The 25,061-nt window shown below is 51.8% G+C and overlaps 1 protein-coding gene across 1 annotated transcript in view; it reads right to left on the bottom strand.

The window, feature by feature from the left end:
* LOC137432841 (sulfotransferase 1C1) overlaps positions 1–21,130 on the bottom strand; it is a 102,237-nt gene extending 81,107 nt beyond the window's left edge. The window contains exon 1 of the mRNA XM_078783673.1: positions 20,975–21,130. Coding sequence (XP_078639799.1) covers positions 20,975–21,125 — 151 coding nt within the window. The 5' untranslated portion in view covers positions 21,126–21,130. The remainder of the gene's footprint in view (positions 1–20,974) is intronic.
* Positions 21,131–25,061: the final 3,931 nt, after the last annotated feature.

The raw sequence follows: 25,061 nt of genomic DNA, 5'->3' as shown, positions 1-25,061 counted from the left end.
GGAATTAAAATTTGTGATTCTTCTTCTGACAAAAGTTTATGGACATTGAATTTCTTGATTCATCTATTACATACTGTCTAAAAAATATCTCTATCACTATCTAATGAGATGTGTATACGAACAAGAAAACGACAAATCAGAAAAGGTAACCTTAATCCATTTAACAACAAATTTCCAAAACAGGTGCAAGTGCAGGATACTACACAGGAAACCGAAACAGAAACAAATACAGCTCCAAGGATCGCAAAGAAGAAAAAGGAAAACTACAAAAATAAATATCAGTCGATATACTATGACAAATGGGAGAATGACAAAAGAGCAAGAAGATTCATAAAAGAGCTTGACAGAACAGGGATCGACAACGAAGGCTCATTGGAATGGCTAAAAAGAGGTCAAATTATTTGGGATTGAGAACGAGTCATCATAAATGCCCAAGACCAAGGACACCACACGAATGGCTTTAAGAAAATGGCAGGATTGAGCCAATCAGACAAATGCAGGTTTTGTGGAGTAGAAACAGAAAGTACCAGTCACCTCCTTTCAAGATGTAAACTAGGACGACACTCTTCGATGTCACGACCTCTGACCTTTAGCCTCAGGACCCCAAAATCTAATCAGTTAATCTTTACATCATTATACATATTGGTACCAAGTTTGAATTAGATCCCCTTTAGCCGTTCTCAAGTTATAGACCGATTATAGACTTTGACCTCTTGACCCCAAAATTTAATCAGTTAATCTTTACATCATTATACATACCTGTACCAAGTTTGAATTGGATCACTTCAGCCGTTCTCAAGTTATAGACCCATTACAGACTTTGAGCTTTGACCTCTTGACTCCAAATTATAATCAGTTAACATTTACATCATTATACATACCTGTGCCAAGTTTGAATGAGATCACTTCAGCCGTTCTCAAGTTATATACATATTACAGACTTTGACCTTTGACCTCGTGACCCCAAAATCGAATCAGTTCATCTTTACATCATTCTACATAAGTGTTCTAAATTTAGTCAGAATCCCATCACTGGTTTACAAATTATCGTGGTGACAGGATTTTTACCTAACATGACCTCTGACCTTTGGCCATTGACCAAGTGACCCCAAAATGTAATCAGTTCATCTTTACCTCATTATACATACTTGCACCAAGTTTGACGAAGATTCCTTTAGCCGTTCTCAAGTTATCGCAGTGACGAAAACCTATCACGGATGGACGGACAGCCAGATGGACAACCTGAAAACATAATGCTTCCGGCGACTTTGTCAACGGAGGCAAAAAAAACTCATGTCGGAAGACTCGGAACAGTTGTACACAGAAAGACATGACAGCGTATGTTGCGTAATCCACTGGCACACCTGTAAACATTTGAACATTCTAGTTCCAGAACAATCATGGAAAAACAAACCAAATCCGATCCATGAAAATGAACACACAGTGCTCAAGCAAGACAAGATGATCCCAGAAAGTGTGGACATTGCAGGTGGAGCATTACGTCCAGACATAGTGCTCAAACACAAAAAAGAAAAGTCAGCATTATTGATTGAGGTTTCAGTTTCCAATGACTTTGGACTAAATGCTTCAGAAACCAAGAAAATGCTCAAATACCAAGATCTGAAAAATGAGGTCAAGAGGGCTTGGAAATGAAGAAAGCTGAAATTGAACCAGTGTTAGTCAGAGCAACAGCGATGATCAAGAAAACCCTTACTGAGCACTTAAAAAGGATCCCGGGGAATATCCACACAAACGAGCTACAAGTGGAGGCTGTCAGAGGTTCAGTGAGGATTCTGAAAAGAGCACTTGGAACAAAGCTGTGAATAAAGTTTCACAATCTGGATCATGAATAATGATCCTTTACAGAAAAAGGAGGTGGAGATTTTGATTATCACCTCCTAAAACCCGCATATGGAGATAACAACAAACAAGAAACAGAACACTGAATGGCTTGCTGATAGATTTGAACCTTGTGCTGTATATTTTTGTTGTGAGAGTGGTTCAAAGGTGATGTTGTAGCGGCTGCCGCTGGGTTTTCACAATCGCCTTGCACCTATCAAGGACGCGGAGCGATCACCATGCCGGGCTCGTCCAGGACGCCCGGGCAGGCCCGCGCTCAACTTGCCAGGCCTCGGTCGGGACGCCCGGGCATGCCCAGGCAGGCTCGCCCTCAACTTGCCAGGCCGCAGCCAGGACGCTGGGCCACGCCCCCTGGCGCCGGGCCTGGGCAAACCCCCTGGGATAATAGATATATATTGCTGACCGATAAACGGGTTTTCAGAGTGCCTGAGTGTTTGATTTCATTAAAGCAACTCGGATGAATTCTAGCTTTTTGTCGCGTCCATTCTTCCGATCGACGTGGGAGCCCCAGCTCCTTCATTGGTGACCTATCGACATGGACACGGCAGTCGCCCTTAAACTGCCTACCTTCTGGGAGGCTCACGCGGCGGTTTGGTTCGCGCAGGCGGAGTCCCTGTTCACCCTGCGAGGCGTCACGGCCGACGACACCCGCTTCCACCATGTGGTAGCTGCGCTCGGGTCGGCTACCGCGGCCCGCGCCCTGAGCCTCCTCGAAAGCCCGCCAGCCGCTGACAAATACGGCGCGATTAAGAAGCTGCTCCTCGATGCTTTCGCCCTCCCATCGGCGGAACGCGCACGGCGCCTGCTCGAACTGCCTGAGCTCGGCGACACGCGCCCTTCCGAGCGAATGGACTACATGCTTTCACTGCTCGGCGAGCACTCTCCGGCATTCCTGTTCCGGGAGCTGTTCCTCCGTCAGCTGCCTAACCCGGTACGCCTCGCCCTGGCAAGCACGACGATCACAGATCCCCGGGCCCTTGCCAGAGAAGCCGACAAGATCTCCGCCGCAGGACAGCGCATCGCAGCGGCGACATGGGACCCACCGCCGTCCGACGCAACACCCATGGCGCCCGAGCACCCGGCACGGTCGACGGCCGAACTGCCGACGCAATTGGCGGCCGCTCTACCGAGCCGACCACCTCCAGCACGACGACCGAGGCCTCCACCTGACCAAGCGTGGTGTTACTATCATGCCAGGTTCGGACAGGAGGCCCGGACATGCCGACCCCCGTGCACCTTCGGCAGGCCGGGAAACGGCCGGGCCGGCGTTCATTACCAGCCATGAGCGCCGGCCACACGGGCAACTTACTGTTCATCATGGATAAAGCGTCCGGACGGCGCTTCCTGTGCGACACCGGCGCCCAACTGAGCGTCATACCCGCCTCTGACCAGGACAGGCAATCCGCGGTTTGCGGCCCCTCCTTGGTTGCGGCCAACGGATCGACTATCCGCACCTTCGGCCCGCGCAACGTCACCCTCTGCTTCGGCGGCCAACGCTTTGCTTGGACGTTTGTAACCGCCAACGTGCCCATGGCTCTGCTAGGCGCCGACTTCCTCTGCGCACACGGACTACTGGTGGACGTCCAACGGCGTCGTTTAATCAACGCTGAAACCTTCAGCTCCCTGGTATGCACATTGAGCAGCTCCGCGCCGACCGAGCTGGCATGCACCGTCCCGGCGGCGAACGAGTTTGCTCGCCTGCTCACGGAGTTCCCGGCCCTCACGCGGCCGACGTTTTCGGCCGTCGCAGTACGGCATGGGATCGAGCACCACATACCAACCACGGGCCCGCCGGTCTACGCCAGGGCCCGCCGCCTCGAACCAGCCAAGCTCGCCGTAGCGAAGGCCGAATTCGACGCGTTGGAGCACCTCGGCATCGTGCGGCGCTCCGATAGCGCGTGGGCCTCGCCACTGCACATCGTGCCAAAGCCGGGGGGTGGATGGCGCCCGTGTGGCGACTACCGCCGTCTCAATGACGCGACCACCCCCGACAGGTACCCGATCCCGCATATCCAAGACTTCTCCGCCCGTCTGGCGGGACGGGTCATTTTTTCGAAAATTGATCTCATACGGGGATATCACCAGGTACCTGTCAGGGCGGCCGACGTCCCTAAAACGGCAGTCATCACGCCGTTCGGCTTATTCGAATTCTTGCGGATGCCGTTTGGTCTCAAGAACGCGGCTCAGGCGTTCCAGCGCTTGATGGACGGCGTGCTGCGTGACCTGCCGTTCCTTTTCGTTTACCTGGACGACATCCTCGTCGCCAGCACGTCCCGGGCCGAGCACCTCCTCCACCTCCGAACACTGTTCGGGCGCCTCAGCGAGCACGGCCTCATCGTCAACCCGGCCAAATGCCACTTCGGCACGACGGCCGTTGATTTTTTGGGCCACCACATCACCAAGAACGGGGCCGTGCCGCTGCCAACCAAGGTCGAGGCCATCACCACGTTCCCGCGTCCCCGCACCATAAAGGCCCTGCAGGAATTCCTGGGAATGGTGAATTTTTATCACCGCTTCGTGCCCCGCGCTGCTCAACTCATGCGGCCCCTCTACGAAGCCCTCCGGGGCAAGCCGGCCAAGCACGACATCGCCTGGTCCGCAGCAATGGATGCGGCCTTCCAACGCTTAAAGCGGGCCCTCGCCGACGCAACACTGCTCGCTCACCCGGTGCTCAACGCTCCCATCGCCCTCACCACTGATGCCTCCGACTACGCGGTGGGCGCCGTACATGAGCAATGGGTGAACGGGGTTTGGCAGCCACTCGCTTTTTTCAGCCGGCAGCTCCGGCCGAACGAGCTCAAATACAGCACGTTTGACCGGGAGCTCCTCGGTCTACACCTGGCCGTCCGCCATTTCCGCCACCTCCTGGAGGGCCAACCTTTCACGGCGTTCGTCGACCACAAGCCGTTGGTTTACGCCATGGCCAAGGTCACGGAGCCATGGTCGGCCCGCCAACAGCGCCACCTCTCTGCCGTGTCGGAGTTTACCACGGACATCCGGCACGTCGCCGGCAAAAACAACGCCGTGGCCGACTGTCTTTCCCGGGCCAGCGCGAACGCGGTCCACCTGGGCGTGGATTTTGCGCTTATGGCGGCGGACCAAACCACCGACACCACGGTGCAAGCCCTCCGGGCGGCGGACATGGGCCTCCGCCTGGCCGACATCCCCTGCGCGGACACTGTCCTGCTCTGCGACGTCTCCCAAGGCCAGCCTCGCCCCATCGTGCCCGTCACCTGGCAACGCCGCATCTTCGCCTCCCTCCACGGCCTTTCCCACCCGGGCCGGAAAGCTTCCCAGAAGCTGGTGTCAGCGCGTTTCGTCTGGCACGGCCTTCGTCGGGACGTCCGCGATTGGACCAGCACCTGCACGGCCTGCCAACGGGCCAAGGTCCACCGACACACCCAGGCCCCGCTGGCACCTTTCACCGTGCCCGAACGACGTTTCGACCACGTCAACGTGGATCTGGTGGGCCCCCTCCCCCCGTCACGGGGGTTCACACACCTGCTCACCATGGTGGACAGGACCACCAGGTGGCCGGAGGCCGTTCCCCTCGTCTCCACCACCACCGCCGACGTGGCGCAGGCTTTCATCGCCACCTGGGTCGCCCGCTTCGGCGCACCGGCGGACATCTCGTCAGACCGCGGACCACAGTTCACCTCCGAGCTGTGGGGCGCGGTCGCCCGCAACCTGGGGGTCAAGCTCCACCGTACTACGGCCTACCACCCCCAAGCAAACGGGTTGTGCGAGCGATTCCACCGCTCCATGAAGGCCGCGCTCATGGCCGGCCTTCAAGACGGCGGTTGGGCCGACCGGCTGCCGTGGGTCCTTTTGGGCCTTCGCACGGCCCCCAAGGAGGACCTCCAGGCATCCACCGCCGAGCTTGTCTATGGCCAGGTGCTACGCGTCCCGGGCGAATTCGTGCCCGACGCTACCAGTCCCTGGTCCGCAGCTCACCAGCGCTCGGACCTCCAGGAGGCCGCCCGACGGTTTGCCCCCGTGCCAACATCCCACCACGGTGACCCCCAGTCCTACGTCCCCCCAGCACTCCGCACAGCGGAGTATGTTTTTGTGCGTCACGACGCACATCGGTGGCCACTCCAGCCGCCGTACGACGGGCCCTTCCGGGTGCTGCGACGGGACGACAAGTCGTTCGTCATCGACATCGGCGGCAGGTCGGACCGGATTGCAGTGGACCGCCTCAAGCCGGCGCACGTGGACGTCGACCACCCACCACGGGTGGCCCTTCCGCCGCGGCGAGGCCGCCCCCCGTCCACGGTGCCCCCCACTCGACCGCCCACCACCTCACCGGACCCCCTCCCACGACCCGCCAGGGGTCGCTTCGGCCGGGTCATCAGGACCCCCCTCAAATTGACCCTGCCGGTGCAAGTCGATTCTGGGGGGACGTGTGTAGCGGCTGCCGCTGGGTTTTCACAATCGCCTTGCACCTATCAAGGACGCGGAGCGATCACCATGCCGGGCTCGTCCAGGACGCCCGGGCAGGCCCGCGCTCAACTTGCCAGGCCTCGGTCGGGACGCCCGGGCATGCCCGGGCATGCCCGGGCAGGCTCGCCCTCAACTCGCCCTCAGGCTCGCCCTCAGATCTCGCGAGATCTTGGAGACGGCGGCAGGGATTTTCGAAGCTCCACACGGTCTCCACGTTTTTCGAAGTTAAGTCTGTTCACAATTGTATTTTGTCGAAACTGTATTTATCTTTCGGTGTGTGAAGTTATTGTGTGCAACTTTGGTTGTTTCTCGGTGTTTATCTTCCATAAATTGATCGTCTGTTTGCCGTGTCGCGAGCAAGGCCTTGTACAGTGTGCACTGTACAACCTTGAGGCTTTGTTTTTCTCTCAGTGGTCCGTCGTTTGTGATCCAATAACTTTCGTTCTCTGTATTCCCAGTCTTTTCACCCATAGCCTACTTCCTTGTGTAAATCTCAACTCAAAAAAAAAAAAAAAAAAAAAAAAAAAAAAATTTCCCTTCTCTGTTATCATTCGTTTATTCATTCTTATTCGTTCGTTCGTTCTTTGACCACGTGTTTCTCCCCCATTTCCCCAGATAGTTTTCACTCATTAACCTTCAATGTTTACACTTTCCCCTCAAGTTATGTATTCCGTCATATTTTATAACACCTTTTTCTTCTTCTTCTTTAAAAGGCTGCTTTCGACTTGCTCACCAAATCAATTCATCCCAAAAAAAATATCCATCTCCTATAGTGCCTTTTTTCTACATTCCCTAAACTCTCCTGCACTCCATCCTCCATCCAGCGTCCTTAAACGTATTTTTAACTCGAAGGTCACAAGCAACTCATTTTGCAATAAATGTTCGTTTCCCATAAATCGTACACTTTCAAAAATCCAATCTCACCCCTCCCCTCCAAATCTTCCCCATAACCCCTCCCCTCCAAATCTTCCCCATCACCCCTCCCCTCCAAATCTTCCCCATCACCCATCCCTTTCAAATCTCCCCCCTTGCCCCCTCCCTCCTAAACGACCCCCTCACCCCTCCCCGCCAAGACGCCCCCTCGCCCCTCCCCTCCTAGACTCCTGCCTCACCCCTCCCCTCCAAATCTCCCCCATATCCCATCCCTTTCAAATCCCTCCCCTTGCCCCTTCCCTCCCAAACTTCCCCCTCACCCCTCCCCTTCAAATCTCCCCACCCTCATTGCTTCTCAATTTCCCCCCTCTCACTCCCCCTCCTCAAAGCGTCCTCCCCGCTTCTTCCCCCTTCAAACTCTCACCTCCATCTCCCCCAACCTTCTGCCTCGCTCTTCCCCCTCCTCAAATAACACCTCATTGTGGCTCACCCAATCACCATCAAACCTTTTGTCCGCCCCATCCTTCCCTTTCTCCGAGCTATTCTGAAATCTCTGACACACCTTCAACAGCTCTCCCTACCTCTTCCACCTCTTCCACATCTTACCCTACCCCTCCTCCCCCCTGTTCTGTATCTGATGCTCCCCCTTCCTCTTCATTAACGGTATGGACCTCAAACATCTGGGGCCTTCGTTCAAACTTAACTGATCTCTCCATACAGGTTGCTTCTGTCAAACCAGACGTGATCTGCTTAACAGAAACTTTCCTCCTTTATGATGTCTCTGATTCCATAGTATCTCTCCCGGGCTACTCCCTCCTCCGGTATGATAGACCTGAGCCTCGTCCTGGAGGCGGGGTTGCTATCTTTATCAAAAACTCTCTTCCTCACTCGCCCTGCACTGCACTCTCTCCACCTCACCCCCAGGAATACCTCTGGCTACGGCTTCCCCTTCGCTCCCACCTCTTGTTCATATGTGTGTTGTACCGTCCACCAAACAGTGATGACTCCATCTACATCTCGCTGTCTGATGATATGGACCAACTTCTATCTACTCATCCCAACTCTCTCTTCCTCATATGGGGTGATTTCAACTGTCATCATGCCAGTTGGCTGGGTGTGGGTACCTCTCTCACCAGCCATGGCTCCTCAGCAAAGGACTTCTGCGACTCACTGGGACTGACACAATCTGTCAATTTCCCGACCCGGATCTCAGTCAACGGAACATCTTCTCTTCTGGACTTGGTTATGACTAACTTCCCTGAAAATGTCTGCTGCTCTTCTTCTGCTCCGATCGGATCATCTGATCATGTCCTTGTTAAAGTGGACATCTCTCTGACCATCCTCAGGGAGCCTGCTCAGCGTCGACGAGTCTGGCATTTCACTCAGGCCAACTGGCACGGTCTTCAAGCAGCCATCAATCATCTGGACTGGTCTCCCATCTCTACCACCTCTGACATCAACTCATCCTGGGAATTCTTCCAAAGTAAATTGCTCTCTCTCATGCACAGATTTATCCCATCTCGTCTTCAGTTGTCATACCCTTCCTCCCGTCCATGGTACACGGAATCTTGTGGTGAGGCTGTTGCCCAGAAACAACTTGCCTTCGTCTCCTGGAAAGCAAATCCAACGGAAGGAAATCTCATTTCCTTTCACAAAGCCCGAAACAAGTGTGTGTCCACCCTCAGGAGAGCCAGGAAACAATATCTCTCCGTTCTCAAGACCGAACTCTCTTATCTGTCTCCCTCTTCCAAATCCTGGTGGCGTCTGGTCAAATCCGTTTCTGGTGTTTGTTCCCCCTCCATCCCCTCCCTTACCTCAAACGGCTACACAGCTGACTCCGCACGTGAAAAAGCTGAATGCCTCAACTCTGTGTTTGCCTCTAAATCTTGTGTCCCAAACCCATCCCTCTCTGTACCCACCATACCCAGTCGTACCCTGCTGCTCCTGGACTCCGTGTCCTTTCCTCCTGACAAGGTGGAAAAGTTTCTGTCAACCCTCGACTCTGATTCTGCAACTGGACCCGACGGCATCAGCCCACGGGTCCTAAAATCCTGCTCTGCTGCTCTATCTCACCCTCTCTCTGTTCTCTTCACCCTCTCTTTTGCTCAAGGTCAACTGCCATCTGCTTGGAAATCAGCCAACATCACCGCTTTGCACAAAAAAGGTGCAAAAACAGATCCTAGCAACTACAGACCAATCAGCCTTCTCCCAATTATCAGCAAAGTCATGGAATCCATCATTGCTTCGGATATGAAATCTTTCCTCTTCTCCAATGGCTTGATCTCTGATCATCAATTTGGTTTCAGACCAGGTCACTCTACTCTGGACATGCTGCTTCTGCTGTCTCAACAATGGATGGAGGTCCTCAATGCCAAACAGGAAATTAGAGCTGTCTCCCTCGACATATCACGTGCCTTCGACACGGTCTGGCACCCCGCTCTGCTCACCAAACTCTCCTCCTTTGGTATCCATGGAAATCTCCACGCATGGCTGGCGGACTTCCTCTCTAGTCGTCGTCAACGTGTGGCCCTGAATGGGTTTCTCTCATCTCCTCTTCCTGTTCAGGCTGGAGTTCCCCAAGGCAGTGTTCTGGGCCCCGTGCTTTTTCTGGTCTTCATCAATGATCTCTCTGACTCTCTCGAAAATCCTCTCTATCTCTTTGCTGATGACTCCACTCTCTGCCGCTCCATTCCTCTTCCCTCAGATCGGCAGTCTGCTGCCTCCTCACTCTCTGAAGACCTGGACAAAATCACAGACTGGTCAAACAAGTGGAACATGTCTTTCAATCCTGACAAATCTCACACTCTTACTATGTCTCTCCGAAAAGATCGACTGGACAACCCTCCCATCTACTTTCTCAACAATCCTCTCCAAGAAGTTCTGTCGCTCAAGATTTTGGGTCTCACTATCTGCCATGATCTTTCTTGGGAAAACCACATTTCCAAGCTGGCCTCCAAAGCCAGTCGCCGACTGGGCATCCTCCGTCGTGCGAAGTCCTTCCTCGGCACACCTGAGCTCCTCACCACATACAAGGCTTTCATCCGCAGCTCAATGGAATACTGTTCTCCCCTATGGGCCGGTGCTCCTGCCTCACACCTAGCTCGGCTTCACGCTGTTGAAACCAAAGCTTTCAGAATTATTGGAATCTCCCGCGATGAAGCTATCTCTGAGGGCCTTTCACTCACTCACCGCAGGCAGGTAGGTGGTCTTTCTGTCTTCTACCGACTCCTCTCCGGCCTTGCACCCCCAGCTCTCTCTGTGCTCTGTCCCCCAAATATTCCTACAGGTCGCACAAGATCTGCCAGCAACCCTCTGATGGTTAAACTGCCGAAATCTCGGCTCTCTGCTCACCTTCACTCTTTCATTCCTCTTTTCTCCCGCCTCTGGAACAAACTCCCTCACTCCCTTCAATCCCACTCCTCCCTCCAGGTCTTTAAAACAGCTGTTCACCACCATCTCTTATCTTCCCCCATCCAAAACCTTGATCTTTTCTACCCCCGCTAATTCACCCCAGATCCACCTTGTTTGAAATTCCAACTTCTTTCCTGGAAGTCCTGGCAGTGTCCATATGTTTTATACCTCTCCCACCGCCCCCTTCCCACGCCCCCCCCCCCCCCCCCAAAGCCCTCGCCCTCTCTCAGATCTCTCGATGTCTCCATGTCTCTCGGTCCCTGCTCTCAAATGTTGTGTTTGTGTCCTTCCCCCTCTCTCCCCATCTTGTCTACCGCTCCCTATGTTATATGTTTTTTGTGTCGGTTTGTCTTTCTGTGTGATTAATGTTCGCTCTTTCACGAGCCTCGACCTTGTATACAAAAAAAAAAAAAAAAAAAAAAAAAAAAAAAAAAAAAAAAAAACTTGCCAGGCCGCAGCCAGGACGCTGGGCCACGCCCCCTGGCGCCGGGCCTGGGCAAACCCCCTGGGATAATAGATATATATTGCTGACCGATAAACGGGTTTTCAGAGTGCCTGAGTGTTTGATTTCATTAAAGCAACTCGGATGAATTCTAGCTTTTTGTCGCGTCCATTCTTCCGATCGACGTGGGAGCCCCAGCTCCTTCAATGTGGTATTTAGTTTATACAATTCAGATTATGGTATGTTGATTAACTATTTGAGAGACAATTGCTCCTTCCACTGTTGGTAACCAATAAACAATCTCGCGTTTCTTGCTTTGATGCAGCTGCTGCAAATCAAAATGGTGGTAGGTAAGGTAACAAAGATGGTGGAACACCAAATTAGTGTTGTTACATTGCCCTTCAAAGGAGAATAAAGCCACACGCATGTGACATGTGAACACCTGGGCCCATGGCTTTGTTATGGTGTTGGAGGTGCGACTGGTACACCATACTGAGATAGCATTTTAAGCAAGCAATATAATCTGGTGTCGAGTAATAGCTGATACGAAGCCACTTGCTGCACGTAGTAGGGGCAGGAATTTATAATTTGTACACGGTCCTGACAAAGATAACTCGCCTGCTCTTTGTTCAGACATCGTGCGATCTGCAGAGTTCATAAACTAATGCTAGAAAATGGAAACCCAACTTAAATTCCATTGGAGGGACGCCAGGCGGTGATGCAACAGGGAACCTGCAAGGCATCAATCTGAGAGAGTATACAGCGCTTTCAGAAAGTATTCACACCCCCTTGACTTTTTTCATATTTTGTTGCGTTACAGCCTGAATTTAAAATCAGTTAAATTGACAGTTTTCTGTCACCAATCTCCACATAATACCCCATAATGTCAAAGTGGAATTTTGTTTTTATAATTTTTTCAAAACAACGACAAATGGAAGGCTGAAATGTGTTGAGTCAATAAGTATTCAACATCTTTGCTATGACACTTCAAATTGAGCTTATGTGCATCCAATTTCCTTGCATCATCCTTGAAATATCTCCACAACTTGATTTGAGTCCTCCTGTGGCCAATTCAATTGATTGGATATGATTTAGAAAGAAACACATCTTTCTATATAAGGTCCCACAGTTGACAGTGCATGTTAGAGCAGAAACTCTCCGTAGAACTCCGAGATATAATTGTGAGGAGGCATAGATCTGGGAAAGGGAATTTAAAAATTTCTAGAGTGTTGAGAGTTCCCAAGAATATGGAACTCCATCATTATGCACAATGAGCTCCATCATTATGAAATGCAAAGAATATGGAACTACCCAGACTCTTCCTACAGATGGCCATCTGACCAAACTGAGCAACCAGGCAAGAAGGATCTTGGTCAGGAAGGTCACCAATAACCCATTGACCACTCTGCCAGAACTACAGAGATTCTTCGCTGAGATGGGAGAACAACAGTCTCTGCAGCACTTTGCAAATCTACGCTTTATAGGAGATCGAGTGGCTAGATGGAAGCCACTCCTGAGAAAAAGGCACATGGTATCATGCCTGGAGTTTGCAAAAAGGCACGTGAAAGATCAGAGCATGAGGCAAAAGATTATGTGGTCTGGTGAAAAGAAAATTGAACTCTTTCACCTGAATGCAAAACACTACGTCTGGCAAAAACCGAGCACAGCTCATCACCCATTTAACACCATCCACACTGTGAAGCATGGTGGTGGCAGCATCATGTTATGGGGATGCTTTTCAGCGGCAGGGACAGGGACAGGGAGACTTGTAAAGATAGAGGCAACAATGAATGGAGCCAAATACAGGCAAATCCTTGGGAACCTGCTTCATAGTGCAAAAGACCTTAAACAGCGGCGAAGATTTATGTTCCAACAGGATAATGACCCCATGCATACAGCCAAATCAACACTGAACTGACTTCAGAACAAGAACGTGAAAGTCCTTGAGTGGCCCAGGCAAAGCCGAGACTTGAATCCCATTGAGAATCTGTGAAAGACTTGAAGATTGCTTTTCACAGACGCTCTCCATCCAACGTGACAGAGCTTGAGCAAATCTGGAAAGAAGAATGGGAGAAACTCCCCAAATCCAAGATGTGCAAAGCTGATACAGACATACCCAAGAAGACTCGAGGCTTTAATCACTACAATAGGCACTTCGATAAAGTATTGACTGAGGGAGTGGAAAACTTATGTAAATTAAAGATATATTTGTTTCATTTGTAATTATTTTGTAAAAATTTCTAAAAACAAAATTCCACTTTGACATTTTAGGGTATTATGGAACACACAGAAATCTCAATTAAACCCATTTTTAATTCATGCTGTAACACAACAAAATGTAAAAAAAAAGTCAAGGAGTGTGAATACTTTCTGAAGGCACTGTATGTCCATAAGGTCTCAAACACACGCAACTACAGACAGGCGATTTGCGAGAAAGACAGCTGGGTTCATTGGACTCAAACCTGTGGTGTTGTTGGAGGAGTAATGTGGCAATGTCTGGTCCTGTTATCCAGCTCTGAAGCAGGAAGCAGGAGGAGGGACATGCCCTGGTGGGAGGTGTGTGACACTGGCAGGACAAGGCTTCACTTAGCTGGTCTCGCCGCTTGACTGAGTACATCCAGCTTCTACGAGCGCACAAGGTTATTGAAGGAACTGCGCTCCAACGCGAGTCGAAAGAATTGACGCGACCAAAGACGGAATTCGTCCGAGTTGCTTTATTGAAACCAAACAGCTCAGGTATTCTGACAAGCCAGTTTTTCGGGCAACAATATATATATACACATTTATGTCGGGAAGTTTGCCCGGCAAAAGCTATACCGGGCATGCCCGGGTATCAAGGGCGAGCCTTGGAAAGGCGAGTCTGGACCTGCCCGGGCGTGTTTGGCTGCGGCCTGGCAAGTCGAGGCTGGGCGTGCCCGGGCGCTCTGGGCGAGCACTGGAAAGGCGATAGCGGGCATGCCCGGACGCTCTGGGCGAGCCCTGGAAAGGCGATAGCGGGCATGCCCGGACGCTCTGGGCGTACCCTGGAAAGGCGATAGCGGGCATGCCCAGACGCTCTGGGTGAGCCCTGGAAAGGCGATAGCGGGCATGCCCGGACGCTCTGGGCGAGCCCTGGAAAGGCGAGAGCGGGCATGCCCGGGAAAGACGAGACCGGGCGTGCCTGGGAGGTTCGGGCGTGCCCGGGAACAGTGAGTCCGGGCATGCCCGGGAGAGGCGCGTCTGGCCGTGTTCTGGCCGGTGCAAGGCGATTATGTACATCCAGCGGTAACCGCTACACACGCCCCTCCAGAATCGACCTGCACCGGCAGGGTCAATTTAAGGGGGGTCCGGATGACCCGGCCGAAGCGACCCCTGGAGGGTCGTGGGGAGGGGTCTGACGTGGTGGTGGGTGGTCGAGCGGGGGGAACTGTGGACGGGGGGCGGCCTCGCCGTGGAGGAAGGGCCAACCGTGGTGGTCGGTCGACGTCCATGTGCGCCGGTTTGAGGCGGTCCACAGAAATCCGGTCCGGCCGGCCGCCGAAGTCGACGATGAAAGACTTGTCGCCCCGTCGCAGGACCCGGAAGGGCCCGTCGTACGGCGGCCCGAGTGGCCCCCGGTGCGCGTCATGACGCACAAAGACGTACTCCGCTGTGCGAAGCGCCGGGTGGACGTAGGACTGGGGGCCACCGTGGCGGGACGTCGGCACGGGGGCAAATCGTCGGGCGGCCTCCTGGAGGTCCGAGCGCTGGCGAGCGGCGGACCAGGGACTGGTAGCGTCAGGCACGAATTCGCCCGGGACGCGGAGTGGCTGGCCGTAGACGAGCTCGGCGGCGGACGCCTGGAGGTCTTCCTTGGGGGCCGTGCGAAGGCCCAAAAGGACCCACGGCAGCCGGTCGGCCCAACCGTCGTCCTGAAGGCCGGCCATGAGTGCGGCCTTCATGGAGCGGTGAAACCGCTCGCACAACCCATTGGCTTGGGGGTGGTAGGCCATGGTGCGGTGCAGCGTGACCCCCAACGAACGGGCGACCGCGCCCCAAAGCTCAGACGTGAACTGTGGGCCGCGGTCGGACGAGATGTCCGCTGGTGCGCCGAAGCGCGCGACCCAGGTGGCGATGAACGCCTGCGCCACGTCGGCGGTGGTGGTGGAGGTGAGGGGCACGGCCTCCGGCCACCTGGTGGTCCTGTCCACCATGGTGAGCAGGTGGGTGAACCCCCGCGAGGGGGGCAGGGGACCCACCAGGTCCACGTGGACGTGGTCGAAACGCCGTTCAGGCACGGCGAAAGGTGCCAGCGGGGCCTGGGTGTGGCGGTGGACCTTGGCTCGCTGGCAGGCCGTGCAGGCATTGGCCCAGTCGCGGATGTTTCGTCGAAGGCCGTGCCAGACGAAACGCACCGACACCAGCTTCTGAGAAGCTTTCCGGCCCGGGTGAGAAAGGCCGTGGATGGAGGCGAAGATGCGGCGCTGCCAGGAAACGGGCACGATGGGGCGAGGCTGGCCCTGGGAGACGTCGCAGAGCAGGACGGTGCCCGCGAAGGGGATGTCGGCCAGGCGGCGGCCCGTGTCCGCCACGCGGAGTGCCTGCACCGAGGCGTCGGTGGTCTGGTCGGCCGCCATGAGCGTGAAGTCCACGCCGAGGTGGACCGCGTTCGCGCTGGCCCGCGAAAGGCAGTCGGCCACGGCGTTGTCTTTGCCGGCGACGTGCTGGATGTCCGTGGTGAACTCCGACACGGCGGAGAGGTGGCGCTGCTGGCGGGCCGACCACGGCTCCGTGACCTTAGCCATTGCGTAGACCAACGGCTTGTGGTCGACGAAAGCCGTGAACGGGCGGCCCTCCAGGAGGTGTCGGAAATGGCGAACGGCCAGGAATAGCCCGAGCAGCTCGCGGTCGAACGTGCTGTAGTTTAACTCGTTCGGCCGGAGTTGCCGGCTGAAAAAAGCGAGTGGCTGCCAAACCCCGTCCACCCATTGCTCATGGACGGCGCCCACCGCGTAGTTGGAGGCGTCCGTAGTGAGGGCGATGGGCGCGTTGAGCACCGGGTGAGCCAGCAGCGTTGCGTCGGCGAGGGCCCGTTTGGCACTGGCGAAGGCCGCGTCCATGGCCGTGGACCAAACAATGTCATGCTTGGCCGGCTTGCCCCGGAGGGCCTCGTAAAGGGGCCGCATGAGCTGAGCAGCGCGGGGCACGAATCGGTGATAAAAATTCACCATGCCGAGGAACTCTTGGAGGGCCTTGATGGAACGGGGACGCGGGAACGTGGTGATGGCCTCGACCTTGGTCGGCAGCGGCACGGCCCCGGTCTTGGTGATGCGGTGGCCCAAAAAGTCAACGGTCGTCGCGCCGAAGTGGCATTTGACCGGGTTGACAATTAAGCCGTGCTCGCTGAGGCGACCGAACAGTGTTCGGAGGTGGAGGAGGTGCTCGGCACGGGACGTGCTGGCGACGAGGATGTCGTCCAGATAGACGAAAAGAAACGGCAGGTCGCGCAGCACGCCGTCCATCAAGCGCTGGAACGCCTGGGCCGCGTTTTTGAGGCCAAACGGCATCCGCAAAAATTCGAACAGGCCGAACGGCGTGATGACGGCCGTCTTCGGGACGTCGGCCGCCCGGACAGGTACCTGGTGGTAGCCCCGTATCAGGTCAATTTTCGAAAAGATGACCCGTCCCGCCAAACGGGCAGAAAAGTCCTGAATATGCGGGATCGGGTACCTGTCGGGGGTGGTAGCGTCATTGAGACGGCGGTAGTCGCCACACGGGCGCCATCCACCCCCCGGCTTTGGCACGATGTGCAGTGGCGAGGCCCACGCGCTATCGGAGCGCCGCACGATGCCGAGGTGCTCCAACGCGTCGAATTCGGCCTTTGCCACGGCGAGCTTGGCTGGGTCGAGGCGGCGGGCCCTGGCGTAGACCGGCGGGCCCGTAGTGGGTATGTGGTGCTCGATCCCGTGCCGCACCGCGACGGCCGAAAACGTCGGCCGCGTGAGGACCGGGAATTCCACGAGCAGGCGAGCGAACTCGTTCGTTGCCGGGAGGGCGCACGCCAGTTCGGTCGGCGTGGAGCTGCTCATTGTGCACGCCAGGGAGCTGAAGGTCTCGGCGTGGACAAGGCGACGTCGTTTGACGTCGACCAGCAGCCCATGCGCGCAGAGGAAGTCGGCGCCCAGCAAAGCCATGGGGACGCTGGCGGTAACAAAAGTCCATTGAAAGCGCTGGCTGCCGAAGCAGAGGGTGACGACGCGTGGGCCGAAAGTGCGTATGGCCGAGCCATTAGCAGCGACCAAAGAGGGGCCGCAAACTGCGTCCAGCCTGTCCTGCTCGGAGGCAGGTATGACGCTCAGTTGGGCGCCGGTGTCGCACAGGAAACGCCGTCCAGACGCTTTGTCCCGAATAAACAGCAAGTTGCCCGAGTGGCCGGCGCTCATGGCTGGGAATGAACGCCGGCCCGGCCGTTTCCCGACCTGCCGAAAGTGCACGGGGGCCGGCACGTCCGAGCCTTGTGTCCGAACCTGGCGTGGTAATAACACCACGCCCGGTCAGGTGGAGGCCCCGGCCGTCGTGTCGGAAGCGGGCGGTGCGGCGTGGCGGCCGCCAGTTGCACCGGCAGTTCGGCCTCCAACCGCGCAGGGCGCTCGGGCGTCGTGGGCGTCGCCTCGGACGGCGGCGGGCTCCAGGTAACCGCGCCGATGTGCTGGCCCGCCGAGGAGATCTTATCGGCTTCCCTGGCGAGGGCGCGGGAATCCGTGATCAACGTGCCAGCCAGGGCGAGGCGTACCGGGTTAGGCAGCTGACGGAGGAACAGCTCCCGGAACAGGAATGCCGGAGAGTGCTCGCCGAGCAACGAGAGCATATAGTCCATGCGCTCGGACGGTCGCGTGTCGCCAAGCTCGGGCAGGTCAAGCAGGCGCCGTGCGCGTGCTGCCGGTGAGAGGGCGAAAGCGCCGAGGAGGAGCGTCTTCAGCGCGTCGTATTTGTCAGCAGCCGGCGGGTGCTGGAGGAGGCTCAAGGCGCGGGCCGCGGTGGTGGAACCGAGCGCCGCCACAACATGGTGGAAGCGGGTGTCGTCCGCGGTGATGCCTCGCAGGGCGAACTGGGAGTCCGCCTGGGCGAACCAAACAGCCGCGTGAGTCTCCCAGAAGGTAGGCAGTTTAAGCGTCACTGCCGTATCCATGTCGGTAGGTCACCAATGAAGGAACTGCGCTCCAACGCGAGTCGAAAGAATTGACGCGACCAAAGACGGAATTCGTCCGAGTTGCTTTATTGAAACCAAACAGCTCAGGTATTCTGACAAGCCAGTTTTTCGGGCAACAATATATATACACATTTATGTCGGGAAGTTTGCCCGGCAAAAGCTATACCGGGCATGCCCGGGTATCAAGGGCGAGCCTTGGAAAGGCGAGTCTGGACCTGCCCGGGCGTGTTTGGCTGCGGCCTGGCAAGTCGAGGCTGGGCGTGCCCGGGCGCTCTGGGCGAGCACTGGAAAGGCGATAGCGGGCATGCCCGGACGCTCTGGGCGAGCCCTGGAAAGGCGATAGCGGGCATGCCCGGACGCTCTGGGCGTACCCTGGAAAGGCGATAGCGGGCATGCCCGGACGCTCTGGGCGAGCCCTGGAAAGGCGATAGCGGGCATGCCCGGACACTCTGGGCGAGCCCTGGAAAGGCGAGAGCGGGCATGCCCGGGAAAGACGAGACCGGGCGTGCCCGGGAGGTTCGGGCGTGCCCGGGAACAGTGAGTCCGGGCATGCCCGGGAGAGGCGCGTCTGGCCGTGTTCTGGCCGGTGCAAGGCGATTATGTACATCCAGCGGTAACCGCTACATTATCCTCCTATCTCTGGGCATCTCCTGACTTGCTGTGTGTGCACCATTATAGCCTCTGGCCCCCACCACAAGCCATGACGATCGTCGCCCCTCCTTGTTCTCTTGCTATTTGTCTGAGCCCAGACCAGAGGATGGGGCCCACTCCTGTACCAAGTTTGATTCTCTGTTTTTTTTAGTACTCTGGCCTATACAATCCCGGTGTCCTGCCTAAACTCAAGGCTGATGGCCTAGCGAACACATGTATAAGCATATTTAACAGCCAAGCAAAGGTAAAACATGAAATAAAGGTTAAACAGATGTAATCTAATTTTGAGACACACAATGGGGCGAGTTTTACGTCACTTACTTTCTTGCTCTACAAATTAGCAGCGCATAAGTAAAACGTCAATGACACTCACTAGATAGGATACCTCCGCCTGGTGAAATCCCACTGGTAGGCCGGATCTGAACCAAAATCTAATCGGCTTGTTCTTGTCACCTACCCAACTCATCCACCAAGTTTAGTCATAACTCGTCCATAACTTTTTAAAATATGTTGTATATCGCTTTTCACCCAATCTCTCAATGATGAAGAATCACTTAAAAATTAAATAATTCTTGTAGCTGAATCCACATTCAGATCTTCACCAAAATCAAAATGATTAGTCCTATTCACACACACAACCTCTCCACCACGTTTCGTCCAAATCCGTCAACAACGTTTTCAGATATCCTGCTATATATCATTTTTGGCCATATTACTCAATAGTGAAGTCACGTAAAAATTCTACGAGATGGACCCGGATCAGGATCTTCACCAAAATTGAAAAAACTTTTCATTGTCATACACACAACCTGTCCAACAAGTTTCGTCCAAATCCATCCATAACTATTTGAGATATCCTGCTATATGTTGGTTTTAGCCCTATCTCCCAATAGTGAAGAATCACTTAAAAATTAAATAATTTTCATATGCGAATACATATTCAGATCTTCACCAAAATCTAATCTATTTGTCCTTGTCAGACACCCATCAGGTCCACCAAGTTTCCTCCGAATCCGTCTACAACTTTTTGAGATATCTTGTTCACAAACGGACAGACAAACAAACAGAGACAGACAGGGGTGAAAACATAACCTCCATCCACCTTTGGTGGAGGAGGTAATTACATTTAGTTACTTTCACGCTTACTTCAGACACAATATGGGAATAATTACGCCATCTATCTATAATTCCAGTAATCTCTGTGTGTATGTGTGTCTGTGTGTCTGTGACCGCTGTTTCTCGACAACCACGGGTCCGATATACTTGAAACTTGCCAGGTATATTGCTGGGGACCCGAGGATGTGCCTTTTCAAGGTTTCATATTAATCGGACAAGTAGTTACCGAGCTATGGCGATTTAGCCGTTCGCCGTTCGCTTTGCGAATGGACCAAACCATTTCATGTAACTAGAGGGGGGGGGGGGGGTTCTGTGGTCGTTGCGAATGGACCAAACCATTTCATGTAAATAGAGGGGGGGGTTCTGTGGTCGTTACTGCCACGTGGTTTCAAAGTTTTTTTTTGTTGTTGTTGTTTGCACGCATGTTTTTTGCACGCACGTACGGGCACCCACGTACGGGCACGTCCTAGTAATAATAATTTTATTAACCTCTAGAAGCCATATATGCAACAGTATGTTTTTGCCATATTTTCCGGTATTAACCGCACCCCTAACTTTTAACTTTTTTGCTCATAAAAAAGTGAGGTCATTACACCGGAAAATACGGTACTTTAAACCTGATATATGCATTCGATAATTTGTCAAAAGATAATGTGAAGAAATAGGAGGCTTTGAAGGAGGCAATCCTGGTGCAGGCTTTGATGATCCTCATGGCTTCCTCACACATTGAAGTTCTGTGTAAGTGAACTCATATTATTATCCACTGCTGCAGATTATTGTTATCCCCACTGAAAGTGACCAATGAAGTTCCATTCTGACAAGGCCCAGCATGGATGAATGTGGGAGTCGATGGACAAAAACCTGGATACAAATGCACCAAGGTAGAACGTTCGAGGAGGCTTATTTTTTGTCATCTTATTGCAATGCCACTGACTCAATGAGTGAATGGAAATGGTCAACTCTGACTTTTGTTATTGTTTGAATGGATTAGTGAATAGTGTGGAACTTACCAGATGGTTGTTTGAATGCATCTTCACATTCGAACTCCAAAAATGGCACACGCACATCAATTGACGCTCGCTTTGCAAACCCTATGTCACCATCGGAGTACACCATGTCAACTATCTCCTGCATCCACGTTGTGCCTACAGAGAGAAACATCCGTTTAAATATAGTGTGAACTGTGTCGTAGAACAATATCGACAAAATGTGTTGCATATGGTAATTTTACATCGACAAAGTTGATTTGAGTTGTTGTGTAAAACATCATCGTGATTTATTAGCGAGAGAAAGGAGTTTTTTTCATTGAAATAAAATCAAGGATAAAACAATATTCAAATTCTGAGTGTGTCAACCTTCATTCATCAATTCTATTTTCATGGTGGGAGGCCACCTCCAATTGAAAGATTTAACAAACAGTTTAACAAGAATAGAATGTGACAATAAAAACAACACGAAAAAAACAATATTAATAAACTAATCCACCACCATATTTGAGGAGAAGGGGACACATACGTATCCCAAGGGCACCCCAATAAGACAAACACTGAACACAGATTTTAAACTAACCCAGAGCTAAAGCCACCAGCCCAATGATAACAGGGGTTGAATTATAGAGATAGGGTTGCCATTGGTAAACGAAACTCAAATGAAACAGACAGCAAGCAAATTAATGGTTATTAGCAAAGAACCCATCCTTACAGAGGGGTTAATTTCCAACCTTTATCATTTACGAGTTGTAATGCAAACTTCCCCCAGGTGGTGCTGTACGATACACAATTACAAAGAATTGGGGTCCTTGCCCCACCCTATGATTGATTTAACCTCTAAACCTTTGCATGCACCCCGTGAGTACAACCAGCTGTTTCAAACTCATCCGTCCAGTGGTTCAGGAGTGCATAGAAATAAAACTAAGTGTGATGTTTTGTATGATAATTATTCACCACTTAAAGTATATGATGTCTATAGTTTTCATGCAGTGCATTACGGTATCTTGATCACTTGTAATACCCCCTCACACCGGGAAGGACACAATATGATACAGATTTATATAAGGAATTTGCGTGTTTCCACCACCATGAACCACAGGGGCAGCAAAGTGTTTTTTACCACCAAAAGGGGAAAACCTTCTCATGCACACCACAAGTACAACCACTAGTTTTCAACTAATTTTGTCCAGCGGTGAGGGATACATATAAGTCAAACAACCCAGCAAACACACAAACAACCCAGCAAACACACAAACAAACAAAGCCACAAACAAACAAACATACACTTCTCAAATCTATAGAGGCACTCCTTGCAAGGCATCGTCCCCCATATGATGCACATCAAATCAACCTTAAGCTACATTTTCCCTACTTATGCTCCTGCATGTCACACGGTCCATGCTATTTCTATACCATTCTATCTTTCTGACTGTATTTTCTTACCTACCCCCAAAAACGTAACAATACTATCAATAATTGTTTCCATCATTTATATTTATTCCATAAAAAAACTAATGTTGCACTTAAACTTTTGAAACCCTCACCAAAGTATTTGAATTATTTTTTGCCATTTTTGTGGTGATAGTTGAGGTTTACCTTTCTTAATTTATTTGAGTGCTTGTAATTTGTGGGATTCCGTTTGAGCATCTTGTATATATCATTCTACATATCATCTTGTATATATGCTGTTGTATTAGTGTTGTTATTAGAATCCGCCTTGGAAAAACGCCATGTTAGCAGCAGGAAAGGTCATGCTTTAATCCTTGTGGGATATATAGATTACAGTAGATCTTCGCTCAGTTCCGTAAGTAAAATTACCTCACGAATGTCGGGATTCCTCCAGATTTATTTTAGTTTCGTGTTAAACAGCATTAGCGACTATTTAAAAAGGTAATCATGTGTGTTTGTTGTTTATAATATTTTTACTTATGCTAGGGACCGGTACTCTCATGAAACCCCATGATAAGCAATTTATAAACGTTGATATGGCATTTGTTCAAGAAGGAAATACCCCTTGGGGTGGGAGAGATATTATTAGTATAAATTTTGTTTTGTAATAACATTAGTATTATGCTTTTGTTATTAGAAGTGGCCTTGGAAAAATGCCACAATAAAGCTATTGTAACATGGATATACACCTCAACATGCAACCCCATTGGTGGGGAAAACCCCCTTGGCGGAGAAAACCCCCTTTGGGAAGGGGGCAAATGAATTCACTACAACTTTCATTGTGTGACTCCAAGTCATCCTGTCAAGTTTGGTTGAGATTCGATAAGTAACAACCAAATGTATCATGCTCAAAAATCATCAGACAGACAGACAGACACCAAATTGCATACTTTAGTATGATGATGATGATATGCTTTTTCCTGACATGGGTAGATAGACAAGATTTTTCAGTTCCATATTGAATATATTGTTATGTCGGTGGGTTAGTGGGATATATAGATTTAGGTAGATCTGCATAGGTGGGTGCTCCGATGATCATGGGTAGCAAGAACCATCTTGATGTAAATAGGTAGAGGACCTGTCTAGCCCGGATGCCGGATAAGTTGGATATGTGTCCTCGCCACGAGGGGGTGGGGCATGTTAAGTAGTTGTAGGGAATATGCTAATTCCCCTGTGTGTCGTTCCCTCTGTGATAATTCCGGTGTCCCTTATGGCAATACAGCACATACATTAGCTAGGCCCATTAGCGCACACATTAATTAATCCCCCCGCCGCCACAATGACTTATAGTCCTTGAGCCAGACCAAAAGTAATGCTCCGGCGGGGGGAGTAATTCTCATTATGATTTTCCATTAGACCAATGTCTCAAGTGTCAGAAAAGGTGTGATGGACATCTGAGAACGGTAGCTTAGTGCCCGGATGGACGCCATCTTTGAAACCACCCAGCTCGAAAATGCCCATTTGGTGGGGTACATTGTTGCACGTGTATCTGGACTTCTATACTAGCTATCGATGTGCGGTTGACGACTAAATATACGTCCGATGTGTACCGTCTAAATAAAAAATAATATGAAGCATTTTGTTTTAGATTAATTATTATAAAAATCAATTATCGAAAAAAAATCATATATTTTTCAATATTTTATTATTAGACTTGTACTTTTTTTAGTGAAACAACACTGGTATGATTTTCCAAATTATGCATTGTGCTACACCGTTTATCTGTCTATAAAAATAACTCAAAAACTAAAACATATCATCCACCACGAGTTTACAACAAATAAATGTAAAGAGGCATAAAATGACTTAGGCCGCCGCTGGCATTATCTATTCTGACGATAACGCAAGTTAGGAATGTCGTACGGAGAGGATTTTAACACCATACGATATCTAATAAGCAGGCGGAAATTGTTACATCGGAAATCTGCACTTTGGTGGCCATCTTGGATTTCAAAATGGCCGCCAATTATATTAATTATTCATTACTAGAGTTTGGAAAGACGTATGGAGCTGATTTTAACACCATACGATGTATATTCCTAATAAGCAAGCGGAGGTATCATTGAACATGTCATGTTTTAGTCAAATAACACCGGTATGATCTTCCAAATTATACATTTTGCTAAACCGTTTATCTGTCTATAAAGATTTTCAGGCAATTTGGCCTGCATTATAATAGAGAACAACATATGCTATACAATATACAGTGCACACAAAGTTAATCATCAGAGTCGCCATCAGAGTCATTGGCATCCTGAGCCACGATAGCATCATCCTGCACCATGTTGGAGCATCCCTGCAGCTTACACACAACAGTGCACTTCAACCCATTCAGTATGCAGGAGCAATCTGACGGTCGACACGTCCTTCTGCATGTGCATGAGATGAGATTCAAGACGACATCTGGAGCTGGTAGACCCGCCATCCATCGGATTGTGAGCGAACCGCCATCATCGAGTTCCCAACCATGTCCTGCTGATGGTGTTGGGACGTCTGGTAGGTTTTCAAGGCTGCGTCGCCAGATAGCCGCCTGATAGTTGGCCCTAAGCGTATGCTGCATCAAGGAGTCTTCACAAGGCGGCAATTGTCCAGATTCGATCTGGCCCTTCTTTGCACAGAACATGTGATAACGGAGCGAATTAACACCGACGATCTTCGT

This window comes from Myxine glutinosa, chromosome 8 (genome assembly GCF_964187855.1).
Source record: "Myxine glutinosa chromosome 8, kmMyxGlut1.1, whole genome shotgun sequence".
Classification (NCBI taxonomy): domain Eukaryota; kingdom Metazoa; phylum Chordata; class Myxini; order Myxiniformes; family Myxinidae; genus Myxine; species Myxine glutinosa.
Note: the sequence above shows the minus strand (reverse complement) of the source record. Positions and strands in the feature narration are given on the sequence as shown.